This window comes from Dermacentor silvarum, chromosome 10, assembly GCF_013339745.2.
Source record: "Dermacentor silvarum isolate Dsil-2018 chromosome 10, BIME_Dsil_1.4, whole genome shotgun sequence".
In the NCBI taxonomy this organism is placed as follows: domain Eukaryota; kingdom Metazoa; phylum Arthropoda; class Arachnida; order Ixodida; family Ixodidae; genus Dermacentor; species Dermacentor silvarum.
The window spans coordinates 131,644,433-131,660,332 of NC_051163.1; the positions used below are offsets into that span (position 1 = coordinate 131,644,433).

The 15,900-nt window shown below is 49.8% G+C and overlaps 1 protein-coding gene across 5 annotated transcripts in view; it reads right to left on the bottom strand.

The window, feature by feature from the left end:
- LOC119431857 (ATP-binding cassette sub-family C member 2-like) overlaps window positions 1-15,900 on the bottom strand; it is a 1,116,245-nt gene that overhangs the window by 1,063,169 nt on the left and 37,176 nt on the right. For all 5 annotated transcript variants that reach the window (XM_049657182.1, XM_049657185.1, XM_049657184.1 and 2 more), the window contains exons 2-3: window positions 2,643-2,806; window positions 1,638-1,772 (exon numbers count right to left, since the gene is read on the bottom strand). In XM_049657182.1, the coding sequence (XP_049513139.1) occupies window positions 1,638-1,772; window positions 2,643-2,798 (291 nt within the window). In that variant the 5' untranslated portion in view covers window positions 2,799-2,806. The remainder of the gene's footprint in view (window positions 1-1,637; window positions 1,773-2,642; window positions 2,807-15,900) is intronic.

The following is a 15,900-nucleotide window of genomic DNA, read 5'->3' on the forward strand; positions in this document are numbered from 1 at the left end:
CATTCAGCTCTTTCGACACTCTCTATATATAAAAAAACAGTATCATTCCACTCTATGGTGGATGACCAGCTGAGCTGGTGGTGATATATGGTGATAAAATATGTTGATTTAAATACACATACCACATGAATTGTCCTTTTCTACCGTATTCATTATTATGGTAGACGGCCATGGGTTCTGTAACGATTCTTGAGTGGGAAATTGGCGCGAAGGCGGAGGGAGGCGTTAGCAGCCTCCCGCTGCCTTCGTGCGCATTCCCGCTTCTGCTCACACCGTCGTTCTTCGTAGGCATGCTGTTATTCCTCGGTCCGCACTATACGAGGCCTTCGCATTACACAGCCGGAACGCAACTGAGATAACCTGCCTATGCAGTGTGTGACATCACCAGCCAAAGAGACATACGCTTTTGCTTTGTGTCGAGGCTATGGCGTTTTTGGTGTACGCGCTCGGTGTACGGGCGTAGAGATCCACTAGAAGCTAGCGAACGTGCCTATGCAGTGCGTGACGCCACCAGCCAAAGAGACACACGTATTGGCTAATAAATGCAGCTGGGGAACCTCGGCGATACGCTTTTGCTTTTCGAGGCTACGGCGTTTTTGGTCTATTCACTCTGTCCACACGCGTATAACAGCTTCGCTGTAAGAAGAATTTTGGCAGAAACAATCTTAAAATGACGGTTCACGTTAATGGGATTGAAGAAATGTCGTGACATAGCGTATTGCCGCCACCGAAACACGTCATGTACGAGGCATCCACGGCAGCCGGGCACCTCTCTCGCGCTTCCCCTCGAATGCTGCGTCAGCTAGCGGTGCCACAAAGTCCACGCGTGGCCATGTTTGAATATAAATGTTCGATTACGTACAAAATTTTTGCTGTCATTCAAGTGGGGCCCATACCCAGCGGCACATACCTGGGTAAAGTTTCAAATAATGGTAATCGCATTAAATTTTATGCAGATTCCACTTAAGGCGTAAATCGAAGTTATGCGAAGCATTCTGCAGGCTTTGGCACCCACCCCGCGGCGGCACGCCTCCACTGGCTCTTTTGCTCTTTCGATGATTTCGTGCAGGCGCTCAATGTGGAGGTCGGACATGCTTATAGGGTCAGAAAGGCTGTGGGCTACATCATTGCGAACACGTTCCCCTTCCTCTGCGTCAAGTAGTGCCCCAGTCCTCCTCGAGCTGCCTAAGTAGAACTCGGAGGAACGCAGTGTCCGAGTTGACGGATTTCTCGACGAAGCTGCGGTCTTCCAAAAGCTTCTTTGTGAGGGGTGCGCGGGAAGGGAACATGCTTGGGAACCGCTGTTCGTGCGGAGGCAGCAATTTTCCGATGTTCCGCAGCCGACATGCCCGGATCTTACTCGTGCCAGCTGGCTTGGCGCAGGTAGCACGCGAGAATCAGAGGCGACCGTCGGATGACCCAGCTCGAATGACTGCCGCGAGCGCGCTGGCAAAGCGAACATGAGCTTATACCCTGCAGCTCAAGTTGGTAGGCACCGCCATCCCCGCCGGCGTGGGAGGCTAGATAGATAGACAGATATACATACTCAAAGCACCTGAACTTCGCAAGGAATGCTTCGCAATAGAGGTAAGTTGAACCGACAAAGGTTATCGCTGAAAACGTAACGAGTGTCTTACGACAGTGATGGCCGTGATGCAGTCGCAAGCAGCAACGTTGAGTAGAACTGCTTGATCCATGGGGACAAGTACGTTTTGTGGCCAGAGAATATAAGACTTTGCCGCGTAGAGGAATATTGTCACCAAGGATAAAACCTGCGGGACAAAATAAAACCGACAATCGATCATTTTTATAGCAAAAAAACAAGGCTTTCAGAAGTCGAAAAAGCTTTAGGTAGCGCGAGACGGCATATTTGCGACTGTCTACTCTCGAAAAAATGCGCTCCTAATAGACTTGTCGTGCCATAAATGCAAGCTGTAGCTCACGGGCGAACTCATGGAAGGAAAAACAGGAACTGTCGAATTAGGCAAATACTGATCAGAGTTCAACAAAATGCTGGCGTTACAGAGAACTCGCGCTTTTGTTACTGATGGCAGTACAAATTTATATTTGTACGGCCATTCTACAGTCAAGGGACTAGTTGGCAGAAATTGGCCAAAATCACCAAGATAAAAAAGCGGCCACTGGTCAACTTTTAATAGGTCAATTTTGAATCATGCCAAATTTAGACACAACTCTCGCGCATCTGATTCGCAATGTTTGTGGAATCAGTAGGGCTCAGCTCTGCACTTGTGTTCATTTTGCCCTGTCTAAGTAGTACGGTGGCCTAGAAAACCCTCGTACGTTACGTAATGACATCTAGGCTGGCAGATTCGAGATCCTCGCTATGACTGAACGAGAGAAGAGGGAAAACCGAGCGGCTCGATTTTTATGAATCATGATATATATAAACGGATGTGTCAGTTTGGGCTGCAAACTGTCTGTGTGATCTACTAGGTGGCGAGAAATCGTCAGGCGTCAAAGAGGCGCCCATTATCTCGTATTCTCTGGAAGCGAACTGCCTTCTTGTGCGCTTTAAGTCGTCAAGTTGTCATTGATTGTTGCATTCTGGAAGGTTCGGGAAAGTATGCCCTGCCTAAACAAATAAATAAAGTAAGCCTGTACAAGCATATGGCCAAGCCTACAAGATGTGCGATGTCGAGAAGTGTAGCTCCGCGCGTGTGGCCAATGATCCGCGTAGTTCTGCGACTCAGCTCCGCCCAGCCGACGGAGATCACTGTAGCCAATGCAGCAGTCTTCAGCGCGGCCGAGGCGTTGCCAGGCGTCAGCGTCACCGGCATCTTGTTTCCTGAGGAAAGAAGGAGCAAAACTCCATTAACAATGCTTGCACCACCCGTTTCGCATCATATTCGCTAGGTCGTGTCAGAGTGCTCTGACAGAGCTGAAACGTTTATGAAGGAGAAGGAGGAATCGAAGAAAGGGAAGGCAGGGTGGTCAACCACACGCACGTCCGGTTCGCTACCCTACACGGGGGGAGTGGTTTAAAGGTATGGAAGAAGGGCAACAAAGGGAGACCATTGATTACAAGGAAGCAGAAGCATCACACAGGTATATACATGGTTTTTATCTCAATACACCTTTAAAGTTTTCTCGCAATACAGCTTGTGTAATGATACTATTATCATCATCATCAGCCTATATAAGTTTGTGTCCACTGCAGGACGAAGGCCTCTCCCTGTGATCTAACTGTAGACTTTAAGTCATGATGATCAGCACTCCGAATGTCAACGGCACCATTGGAAGAATAAGTCTCCTACACTGCGATATCAGCAGCTTAAAGCAAAAACCACGATGCCCTAAGTACCCTAGTACTCAGTAGAGTGAATTCGAAGTACAACATTATAGCCCTTTCGGAGACATGGTTAAAAGAAAATTGGACAACGCTTAAGGAGGAGGAGTAGATTTTAATGAAGAGCAGGGAGGAGACATCGGCCTGGAGATCGTGTCCCTAGCCTGCTGCTCCTCGCTCACTGGCGTAAGGGGAAGTGGGAGATACAGGAGAGGCAGGTGATCATGGTATCGTACAATGAGCTACTATATACACACGTTGTCCAATACGCGGTTGTGCACTTTTCACACACTACACGCAGGAGTAGTGCGGTCCACACAGAACGTCATCGCGCAAACACATTTCGCACTTTCTTCACTTCTCAACTCCCGACTTCACAGGTCCTACAGACGACCGTCTAAGCCCGCCTCACACATAAAGTTCAAAAGTGATCTTATGGTGCTCTGGGCATCATCAACTCTTCTCCACGTGCCTAAAACCTTTGTTTCCGAAAAGGGGCGGGAGTCTATACAGTCAACACTACGCTTTAGTGTCCTTCGCTCGGCCGCATTTTGAGGGCACACGCAAAGTATGTGGTCTATTGTCTCGGGAGTGTGACAGACGCTACACTCAGGGTTCCGTTCTCGTCCAATCTTGTGAAGGTTGTGAAGCTTAAGCTTCGCCTTTCAAAGTGGAACGTGATAGCATTATAGGGCCCCGTTCGCATCGCATTTTTCGTTATGAGTAGGCTTCACTTCACCACACAACCTGGAAAAGCCAGCTTACATAGATCAAGCTTACACAGATCCCCTTAAAGTCGGCTTCACTTTTAAACACACATGCATTGCTAGGCATGCAATGATAAATGCGTGCTGCAAATGCATATAAGCTGCCTCATATGAAATTCTGAAGGCCCAAGGACTTTTTTTATTATTTTAATGATTGTTTGCTGTTTCCCCGATGCGCGCGCGTGTCCAAAACGCATTAGGCAGGCTGAGTCCCAGTTTGACCTGCCGAGGACTCGAGCGCCATCTGGGTGGTGTTTTAGCAAGTAACCTACCCGGGCGAGCGGCTGTTGTATGGTAGAAATGCTGAAAACGGGGTTTGTGTTTTAGTGTCCTCGTAATAAAATTGTTTTCTCGTACATTCAAATTACAATCCGACGCTATCATGTCTGCAGGTTGCGGTCAAGTCGCACTTTACGATTTTGTGACGGATATTACTTTCAGAAATTCGATTTTGTTCATTAACCCCTTGCGCCACGCGGATGGACGGCGCGGTCGGGGGGGTTCGGGATGATTTACTTGGCCGGGCAACGCCCCCGACGCCGACACCGGATTTTCTGCGACACGGGGCCCTTAAAGCAGTTGCGTTAAAACGAGTTTATAAGCCCGCCTCAATATAATTTAATTTTCGCTCCGCGCATATCAAACTCCAGAGGTTGCGGCGTGTGTCCATAATTCATATGTCCACAGAATTAAAATACAGGAAAGTCGTGCCCTTAACAGAAATGACGTTAGGAGAGCAAGAAGTGCTGTTCATTGACCGAGAGAGAGAGAGAGAGTAGATTTTAATGAAGAGAAGGGAGGAGAGGTCGGCCTGGAGAGCGTGTCTCTAGCCTGCTACTCCTCACTGGGGTAAGGGGAAGTGGGAGATACAGGTTCATTGACCGAGATACCAATGTGACTATAGGCGTGGTGTACAGACCACCTGAGTCAAACCTTAAGAGTTTCCTGGCAAATTTAGAAAAAAAAGCTTGATTATGTGGTCGTGTACATGTGACATAAAAGTAACATAAATTTGGCAAATTAATTTTTTATTGCAACATTGCAGTCCGCCAGCATTAAGAAAAAATGTTCCTTGCACTATAGAAGAGAAACTTGGGCGAGTTGGTGAGAATTCTTGTTTATGCTATATATGCCTGTGGATGGCGAATGCCTGTGCATCACGAATACTATCTTAAATTAGACTCAAAGAGCACTGACTATGTAAGATGAAGCAAAATTGCGGAAACACCCACTACAAGAAACAGTACGAGATGACGCGGAATCTATAGCTCTCGATCGCTTATGCGCAAACGTCAGAACGAATATTATAGCAACCTCATAATCCAAGCAAAGTGCAAGTCGAGGGAAGTCTGGCGTATAATTCCGTTATTAAACTATCCGAAAAGCGTGCTATTCTTTCCCTAATCTGTGTAAGCTCAAAAACAGAGAAGTCGGCCTTGCGCCTAAGTTTCATGAATTTTATCATTATAGTCCTAAATCTTTTGGCAACTATTAATGTCGATTGTTCCTCTATTCTGCCACCAATCCATAATAACACATTTGCGTTCAGAGAAAATACTTGAACTGAAGTATTCATGACTGCCAAATAGGTGATAGCGAACAAGGTGGTTGGGCACGATGAAATAACTGTTAAGCTAATTAAAGACATCGGAATTCTTCGTCACCCACTGGCGAACAGTCCTGCTATACAGGGATTCATTCAGACCTAATAAAGTTTCGAAGAGTACTACCAACATATAATACTGGTGACCATAACGACCTATTGTAACTAAGAAGTGCCGATTAGCCAGGCGCATCTCCAGCGAATGAAATACAGCGAAGTGCCGGTCAGTCAGGCGCATCACCAGCGCTTTACGCACAGGGGCCGGTTCTGACTGCTCGCAGGGTTCTGATTGCCGCACCGAGTTCGACCTATCAATCCTTGCATACCCTGTCAATAAACACCTTGACATTTGGTGGAAGGTGCGGGGTATGACTCCATTAACGCTGGAACTTCGAAGCCGAACCCTTCAACCATCTCGACCCTTGCCGGACGATCCAGCCCAGCCTTCTCGGACTATGCCTGACGATCCCGTCCAACAAGCTGCAGCCACGGCACCACCTGTCATCTGTCCTGGCGTGCAGCGTCAGCAGGATCCTGCGATTTTCGCGGGCACCGGTGATCACGACGTCGAAGACTGGCTCACCTCGTACGAAAGAGTCAGCGCGCACAACCACTGGGACGATAAGGCATTGCTCAACAACGTAATTTTCTACATGAGCAGCGTTGCACATTTGTGGTATCGTAACCACGAAACCGATATCCTGACGTGTTCGGCGTTCAAGACCAACTTCAGAGAATTCTTTGGTCGTCCTGCTGTCCGTAAACTTCAGGCCGAACAATGCATGCACGGATGCGGCCAGCAACCAGGTGACAATTTCACCAGCTACATCGAAGACGACCGTTAATCTGTACAACACAGTCGACGCGACGATGCCAGAAACCGACGAGATCAGGCATATCCTCAATCGAATTGAGAACGACGCCTTCCAGATGATGGTCGCCCGAACCCCGACCACAGGGTCATGTTGTCATTGCGCTGTGCTAGAGTTACCACGAACTTCGAAGGCAGCGAGTAGTCATACGACATCCACCCTCAGAACTCGCCTCTGTCTCAGGTCTGACGCTAGGTGTTAACGAGTCGCCTCTAATGCACAAGATAAAGGAGTTCGTGGGTCCTGGTGCCCTTTACGAATTAACGCGCAACCATACTCCCCATTGATACCGGGGTTACAGACCGTCATCAAGGAGCAAGTCCCTGAGTGCCTGTCGGCCGCTATCCAACCGCCTACCGTCGCGCCGCCCACGACGTACGCTGACGTCGCTGCAAGGCCGCCCTTCGCTCCACGTCCAAGCTGTTGCGCGACCGCGACCGATTTCCTTGTCGCCGCCTGCACCACAGCTACCACGCCAGCCAAATCCTTCGCGCACAGCGGACAACCAGACAATTTGTTACAATAGTGGTATTCCGGGACACGTTGCTCGTTTTTGTCGACGCCGTATGTCGCCTATTTATGATTACCGCCGCCCCATCAGCACTTAGGCCCCTCGACAGCTACAATCTCCTGTGCGGCCTGATGAAACCCCCGTTTTCAGCACTACTCGTCATTCTCCATCCACACGCCGCCGCGGCCTCTCACTGATGAGAAGTCGGCCAAGCCCTCTACCTCAGGGAAGCTAAGTGTCGCAGTTCACGAGGCGCGAACTGCGTCCGCTTCGATTTACCAAAGGCCTCGAAATAACCCTTGCAATGTCATTTAGGCGTAAGTCGAAGGGATTCCAACATTCGCAATGGTCAATACGGGTGCAGCAATCTCGGTGTTACGCGCAGGACTTTGCCGACGGATAGGAAACGTAACGACGTCACTTTCCGGACTGTATTTGCGTACTGCGAGCGCACCGCCTCTCTAACCATTGGGAGCCTGCACTGCACGTGTTGTCATCGAGGAGTCCCTTCATGTCATTGAATTCGTTGCACTGCCCTCCTGCTCCCACGATGTCATCCTAGGCTGCGATTTCCTTTCGTGAAACAACGCCATCATTGACTGTGCCTGCACCGAGGTGGAGTTGTCTTTTCTTTCCGATACAGCCATGGACCATGATCCTGTGACGTCTACAAAAATGCATGTGGCCGAAGTTACTGAGATGCCTCCTCAGTCAGCCGCCGTCATCTGCGTATCTTGCGCCTCAGCTATTAACGCAACCGTGCTATTCACGCCATGTGACTTCTCCGCCCATCGCCGTTCCGTTCCGTTGCCCTTTGCCATCATCACCCGCAGTGCTGGCCGTGGTGTCATGTGTGTGTGCAACGTGTCTTTCCTGCCGATTACTATGCGCGCCTCGGTTACGCTCTATCTGTGGATTGGTCAATGCTTTTCCATGCTCACGACGACGCACATTCGACGCCCCTCGCCGCGCTCGACAGTGCCAATCGGCCGCCGTTGGAGTGCTTCTATCCCTCAATCTCCGGTGATCTTACGACCAAACAACGCCACAACAATATCTTGGCCGATCCACCACAGTTTCGCACAGCATCGACACTGGTTCGCACGCCCGACTCCGGCAGGTTTCATTACTGTGTCTCAGCTTCTGAACGCCCTGTCATCGACGAACAAGTGTGCGATATGTTTCGGCGTGGCGTGATTCAGCCATCGAAGAAGCGGCCCGTTCGGCATCGCCAATCGCCCTCGTAAAAAAGAAAGATTGTTCTATTTTCCGCTGCGTTGATTACAGACGTATTAACAAAATTACGCGCAACGAAGTCCCTACGAAGTCTATGCCCTACCGCGCATAGACGATGCTCTTGACTGTATGCAAGGTGCACATTTCTTTTCTTCTTTGGATTTGAGGTCTGCATATTGGCAAGTCCCCATGAAAATCGCCTTCGTCACACCGGATGGATTACATGAACTTAAAGTCATGCCATTCGCCTATGTAATGCGCCCGCTACTTTCGACGTATGGTGGACAGTATCTTCCGCGGTCTCAAATGACACACGTGTTTGCGCTACCTAGATGATGTCGTTGTCTTTTCACCTGATTTTCCGATTCACCTTAAACGACTAAGAGAGGTATTAGGCGAGGTACTAAGGCTGGCCTGCAGCTTGACATCAGAAAAGGCTTCTTTGCTACTCGTGAGCTGACCATCTTAGGCCACGTCGTATCTAAAGAAGGCGTGCTTCCGCATCCGGCAAAACTCCACATCTACAGCCGTTATCTCAGTCTCAGAAATCATTAACGATGCTTTGAACAGTAACGAAATTTGTTTGGGCATATTTATTGACAATAAAGAAGCATCCGATTCTGTTCACCACGATAGCCTCTTGCGTAAACGCGAGCGGTATGGATTCCGTACCAGTTACCTGAGTAATCGTCGACAATAAACACGAATAGCAGAAACAAAATTTGACATTAGGCACGTGACAGCCGGAATCCCGCAGGGTTCCGTATTTGGGCCTCTTCTCCTTGTTTGGCAATGATTATCCTAAGTATTGTTGGTTGCTAGCGCGGGCGTAGTGCAATAAGAGCGTGAACGATGAATTGCAAAAAATAATAAAACATTCCAAACAAAGGTTCTGTCTCGGGACACGGTAATGGCTGTAAAAGACCAGCAGAGGGTGAAGTGCATCGTTTCCGGCATTGGCAAAGTGCGCAAGAAACGACGTACTTGGCCACAAAGGTAGACAGGCCAGGCCAGAAGAAGCGGCTCCTAATACGGCTGTACGCCTTATGAAAACCCAAGTGCCCAGCATATGGGTCGTCGTGAAAGGCTTCGAGGAATTATGAACGCAGTGAACGCGCTAGAGCGCGTACCCACTTGTGTCCATTGGTATTATGATGGTGCAGTACAGTGTTTTCGAGTTTAAACTGCCGTAGCTGGCGACGCAATCTGGCATTAAGGGAAGGAGAAGCTCCACATAAACGTTGGATAGTCCAGCTGCAGTATGGATCGTCGCGTTAACGTCAAGCAAACTGAGTGCATTGATTGGAAGATACTGGGTCCGAAGCGGCTAGTGATGATAACACAAGCGATTATGTGGCGTCATAATCACGTGAGGACGAATGAAGGGAGTCTCTCGAAGAAGAAAATGGCAGGGGCAGCGAGAGAGAGCGTCGGCATCTTGATGTCTTTTGCCAGACTGTTCAAAGCATCGTTAATGATTTCTCAGGCTGAGATAACAGATGTAGATATAGAAAGGTTGCTCCAAAAACACAACGTCAAAATTGTACTCTTGCAAACGGGGTACCCAGCGGCCAAGGCGTCCAGACAAATTTTTCACTGACGATTACCAGCATGTCTGGTCGATAACTAGGTTTAGGTGAAGCTGGGGAAGGACTGGTAGAGTGAGAGGACTGAAGGACCTGGCAGCACTCTCCACCACTTGTAAGACAATGGTTAGGTCGCAACTCTCTTTATTGTCCCGAGCCAAAGCCCTACAACGATGGTCTCAAGTCGTGACGATGAGTATGTATGAGTATGCACAAATGAGAAGATGAATATATATATATATATATATATATATATATATATATATATAAATTGTTACGCTAAAGCTACGGCAAGGACGAAAGAAGAGGAGAACGAAGTGCACTTGTCTTGGTAGCGGCTCGGTGTCGGCGCGGCCCCTTTTCATCAATTCATCTGTTAAATAAACGCACCCCATCGTAACAGATTTGGTGGACGCTGCTGGGTAAAACAACGGCGTCCCCGAGCAACGACGAAGAACCGGCCGCAGAAGCGCAATCCGTGGAGCTTCGCCGAAGTCGCCGAATTACCGGTCTGCCACCAGAGATGGCTTCCGACGGCGACAACCCGCCGCCTTCTTCCAGCTCCCAATGGCAGCCCTACATCGAACCACGAAGCTTCGCCGGAAAAGCCGGGGAAGACGTGGACAGATGGCTCAGCTTTTACTAAGGCGCAAGTCGGTTCAATGGCTGGAATGCACCGCCCAGCTTAACAACGTTGCCTTCTGCCTCGACGAACCGCGTCAGTGTGGTTTAAAAACCACGCAGAAAGCATGACGACGTGGGAATGGTTCGTATATGAAATCAAGAAGTGCTTCGGAGATCCGGCAGCTAAAAAGAAGCGTGCAGAACAAACCCTAATGCAGCGAGCCCAAGTTCCCGGCGAAACATGCACGACGTACATCGAGGAAGTGCTGAAATTGTGCAAGGCCTTGGAACCTCAGATGACAGAAGAGGACAAAGTTGGTCATCTTCTAAAAGGGATCGCCGAGGACGTGTACCAGTTCCTCATCGGAAAAGACAGTGTCGACTCCGTCTGTGACGTCATTCGGCACTGCCGCACGTTTGAAGCCTTGAGAGCTCGGCGTATGACACCGAAGTTCGGCCGCCTGGCGAACGTAACTAACGTCGCCAGTGTTGACGTGGTCCCAGCTTCATCCGACCTTGCGTCAGTTATTCGGCAAGTGGTGCGCGAAGAGCTTGACCGACGTGAGGCGGCGTCACTCTCGACTCCGCAGGTGCGAGAGCCCTACAACAGTGCGATGCCACTGTTGACTGCGGTACTGGCGAGATTTTCCTCTCTCCTCTTGCCGACCAACCTGCTCCTTGTTCATGCACTCTCGCCGTCATTGACGCTGTCTTACCGGCACGTTCCTTATCCAGACTTCGAGTTGCTGCTTGCGGTGTCGACGCCGATACATTTGATGCAATTGTTGAGCCTGTGCCTTCGATGGCTGTGAAGAAAAGTGTGCTCGTACCTCGATGCGTCCTCTCTGTGGCCTGAAGAACAACTGCATTGTGGGTGTCAAATTTAGCCTCCCAGTCAGTGGTGCTACCCAGGGGTATGCGACTTGCCTCTTTTGAAGTGGATACCAGCCTCCGCATCGGCGCTTTAACTGATGACACGTCACACGAATCCCGAGAGCACGGGGCTGGTCCCGTTATCTCTGAAGACTCGTTGCCTTTTCTAAAAATGATAAACAAGTCACTGTCTTCAGAGAAGCGTGAAGCCCTGGTCAGCGTCCTTAGCAAGCATGTGTCATTATTTCATTTCGAGCAGAACGGTAGCAAAATACGCGTTCCAGCTACGCGGGCTCGCCACGGGATCGACACGGGTTCCGCGCATACCATAAGGCAGAAGCCTTACCGCGTGTCCGCGTCAGAGCGCAAGATCATCGCTGAACAGGTCGACGACATGCTAGCCAAGGGCATCATCCAAGAATCCTCTAGCCCATGGGCTGCGCCGGTCATCCTCGTGAAAAAAAAAAAAAAAAAAAGATGGGTCCTGGAGGTTTTGTGTCGACTACCGGCGTCTCAATTCTGTGACGAAAAAAGATGTGTATCCACTTCCCCGCATCTATGACGTTGTCGATTGCCTTCATTCCGCGTCCTACTTTTTATCTGTCGACCTCCGATCAGGCTACTGTCATTCAGCTGACACGCATGCATCAGCTCACAAAGAGAAAACCGCTTTTGTGACCCCAGACGGCTTGTTTGAATTCAATGCCATGCCGTTTGGTTTGTGCAACGCGCCTGCAACATTTGAAAGATTTATGGACACGGTACTGCGCGGCCTGAAATGGGAGATTTGTTTGTGTTATCTTGATGACGTCGTCATTTTTGGCCGCACTTTTGCAGAGCACAACGATCGACTGGACATTGTTTTGATGTGCCTTGAACAAGCTGCCCTTACACTCAATTCAATGAAATGTCACTTTGGCCAACGAGAGGCGCTAGTACTTATACATCTAGTGGACAAGCACGGGGTGCGACCAGACCCACAGAATGTCGCTGCAGTTAGCGGCTTTAAACAACCGCAGTCACAGCGCGAGATCAGGAGCTTCTTGGGTTTTTGTTTGTACTTTCGACGTTTTGTGCCCAAGAGAGAGAGCAACGAGAGGAAAGGCAGGGAGGTCAACCAGAAGAGCATCCGGTTTGCTACCCTGCACTAGGGGTAAGGGAAAGGGGAAAATCAAGTAGCACACACCATTTGTCTAACTGCACGGCGAGGCGAACCTTTCCACGGTGTGCTATTTCGCCACCCCCATAATGGCGCAGGATGCTCCTCGTGCGGTATGGCTGCTGCTTAGTTCCGAGCCTTTTGAACAGCGAACGCGGCAACAAGTTAGCCTGCGCTCCCGCATCGACCTTCAGCTGCACATCAGTTCCCTCAATGTTCGTTGTTACAATCCAGTCGCGACTTTCGCGGCTGCGCTTATTTTCCGTCGTCCTGATCTCCAGAACGTCGAAGTCACTGTCACTCTCCGCTCCTTCGACCACGTCATCAACGGCTACTCGCTTGCTTGTACAGCAGGCGGTGAAGTGATAGACTTCGTGCACTTGTTGCATGTTTTGCCGAACGCCGGACACTTCCTTGGCGCGTGCGAGAAGTTGCAGTACCGGCATTTTTGGCGTCCGCGTTTAGCTTGCGTTCGTGAAACAGGTTCAATGTTCCTTTCCTCCATCCACGCCCTATTTTGCGATTCGGCAAGTTCCTCAGCTTTGCAGCATTCTACTGCTGTGACCAGCTTCAGGTCTTTCTTTCGAATAAGTTTTTCTCGCAGGGAAGTGCTGCAAATGCCATACACGATTTGGTCCCGCAGCATGGAATTTCGCAAATCCCCGAAATTGCACGTTCTTGCTTTTAGTTGCAGATACCGAATGAACTGTTCAAATGGCTCTCCGTGTGCCTGACGACGCAAGCGGAACACATAGCGTTCGTAAGTCCCATTACACTTAGGCAAGCAGTAGTTTTCAAACGCTTTAACCAACGCGTCGTAGTCATTAGCTTCCTCCGGTGATAGGTTCAGGGTATTAAACGTATTACGTATACGTATACGTATGACGTATTAAACACATCAATAGCTTCTTGACCCGCAACATGCAAAAAAATTGCAGCTTTCTGCTCCTTACTGCGTGGCTTCGTGGGCTCCGTTGCTATCAGGTACAGCTCGATGCGTTGCTTGAATGTCTGCCAGGACGCCGCTGCGTTGTCGCCCACTTGCAGTGGCCCAGGCGGGCGTAGGTCGGTCATGGTCCCGTGAGCGAGCTACACTTCTGACACCATGTATCGAGCGTAATGCACACAGTAGTCACGACAAGAAGAAGCGTTTATTGATGACACGGGAACGCATATATAGCCGCGCTTGCGCACAGCGTTGCTCTCCTTGTTCGCACAGTGTTGCTGCCTTGGCTGGCTGTTGCAACCGCTATCGCCAGAAACGCGAAAAAAGTACCCGATTCCCGCCGGCGTCGAGCACGCGCCCGCTGCGTGGAAGCAGGATACTCTACCACTGAGCCACGCAAGCGCTTGCTTTCGGGCCGTTGAAAATACTCTATTTAAGGCAAACGCAGGGTGAGACGACTCGAGCCTCCACCAGTATGGTGGCGTCATCTAGGTAAGTTGCCTGCAAACGCAGCGTCCGCAGGCACAGACGACCAACGTTACTAGACGACGATATGAGATTCAGACGAGGCGCGTAATCAACGCCCTCCTGAGCGCCGAGCCTCCGCCAGTATGGTGGCGCCATCTAGTTAATGTACCTGCAAACGCGGCGCGTCCGACATGTAAGTCGACGCCGGGCGGGCAGTTCAGATCGTTCTCGTCAAAACGAGGCGAACAGACCGCCTCGAACACCCTGTTGTGCGTGGTGCCCAAATTAGAGCTACTCTTGAGCCGCTCCACCAGTTTACGCTGTGACTGTGCTGCGTGTGCCGCGCAGGCCTGTGACTTTTTTAACAGCTAAGCTGTTTATGCCAGCCGTAATTCGTGGTTCCTATCAAGAAACTATCATCAGCAGCAATAAAGAAAGAAATAAAGGAAATTGAACTTTCTTGCCGAGGCGGGATTCGAGCCCGCGTACCCACGGTCCCAAGGCGCGCGTCGCAACCACTAGGCTATACAGTCTTTTTTTTTCTTTATTGCCTTTATTCAATTCACACAGAAATATGGTGTACAATCATAGCAGCCCATCAGGGCTGAAAAGGGAAACAATCAAAACTCGGGCATGTACATCAGCCTTTCTAACCTAGGAAGCCAGTCTGGTTCGGGTTCATGAAGTTTACACACTTGAATCATTCTGCTTACAGATTCACGAAAGTAACTCCTTATTGGCCTGGCGTCAAGATCGACATGACGATCGGCCATTCTTGACAACCAAATACTATGTAGGCCCTGGAGCCTTATCATGTCGAATGGAATTCCTTCGTCGTTATTGACCGGTAAAAATCCAATGCCGTAGCTATCTATTGGTAAGTCTCTTTTTTAAGTTCTTTAAAGAATGTCCCAAACGAAGTAACCTCCACAAGAATCTATAAAAACGTGTTCAATTGTCTCAGGTTTCCTACATATAAAACAGTGAGTGCCCCAAGGTACGAACATTCCTGTTTCTTCGATATATGTCGATATATGTGGATAACAAAAAGGTGCGGCTTGCTGCGTCGCGTCGCCGTCAATGGGCGACTGCGTATCGGCTAAGTTGACAGTTGCGGCCGCTGTTTTTGGTGAGGACGCCACTGCTGCGGTACGCAAGGCAGACGCCGGTTCGTGCTACAATGTGGTTGACTCAGGATTTATGCGTGTGGGTGCGCTTTCTTGGGCGCATTCTCGTGTGCTTTTTATTGTGTGATCGTGTGTGTGAGCAGCTTGCCTCATGTTTCTTGTGCTTGAGTACGGTTCTTTGGTGTGCGCGTGTGTGGCAGGCGGTTTTTTCTAGCGGTGTGATGCAGCGAAGCTGTTGTGGGCCGCTGTGCAACTCAAACGCGACAAGAGACGCAACTATGAAGTACCACGAATTCCCCTGCGATCTACAGCGTCGGGCTGAAGAATATTCCTCGACAAGGGCCGTCAGGGAAAGGAAGCAAGTGGGAGCCAAGCGACAGGTCGCTGGTATGTTCATTACATTTTACTTAGAATGACTATAAAGAGAACATGAAGATTAGGCTCTTGCTTCCGACTGTGGTCCCGACTGTGTTTCCCGGTTATCCACCATACATGCAAAAAAAAAGAAAAAAGAAAAGAACGCGCAGCCCAGGAAACGTTTTTCTTTCGAGCCCAGGAATAACAGCGGCCACAACTGTCAACTCAGCCGAGACCCGCTCGCCAGTGGGCAGAATGGAATGGAGAGAATCACGAATGGATTGATCTGATCAACTCCGGGCTGCCCAGAAGGCCCACGATGCTGCGGTGAGGCTTGGCCTTCCCGTCCCAACGCGGGAGCGGCCCGCAGTCCTGCCCCTATGAAAACGGGGTGAAGATTCTTCCGGACCACAATAAATTTTACTACCTACCTACCTAGCGGTCGTGCCACTGCCAGCACAGAA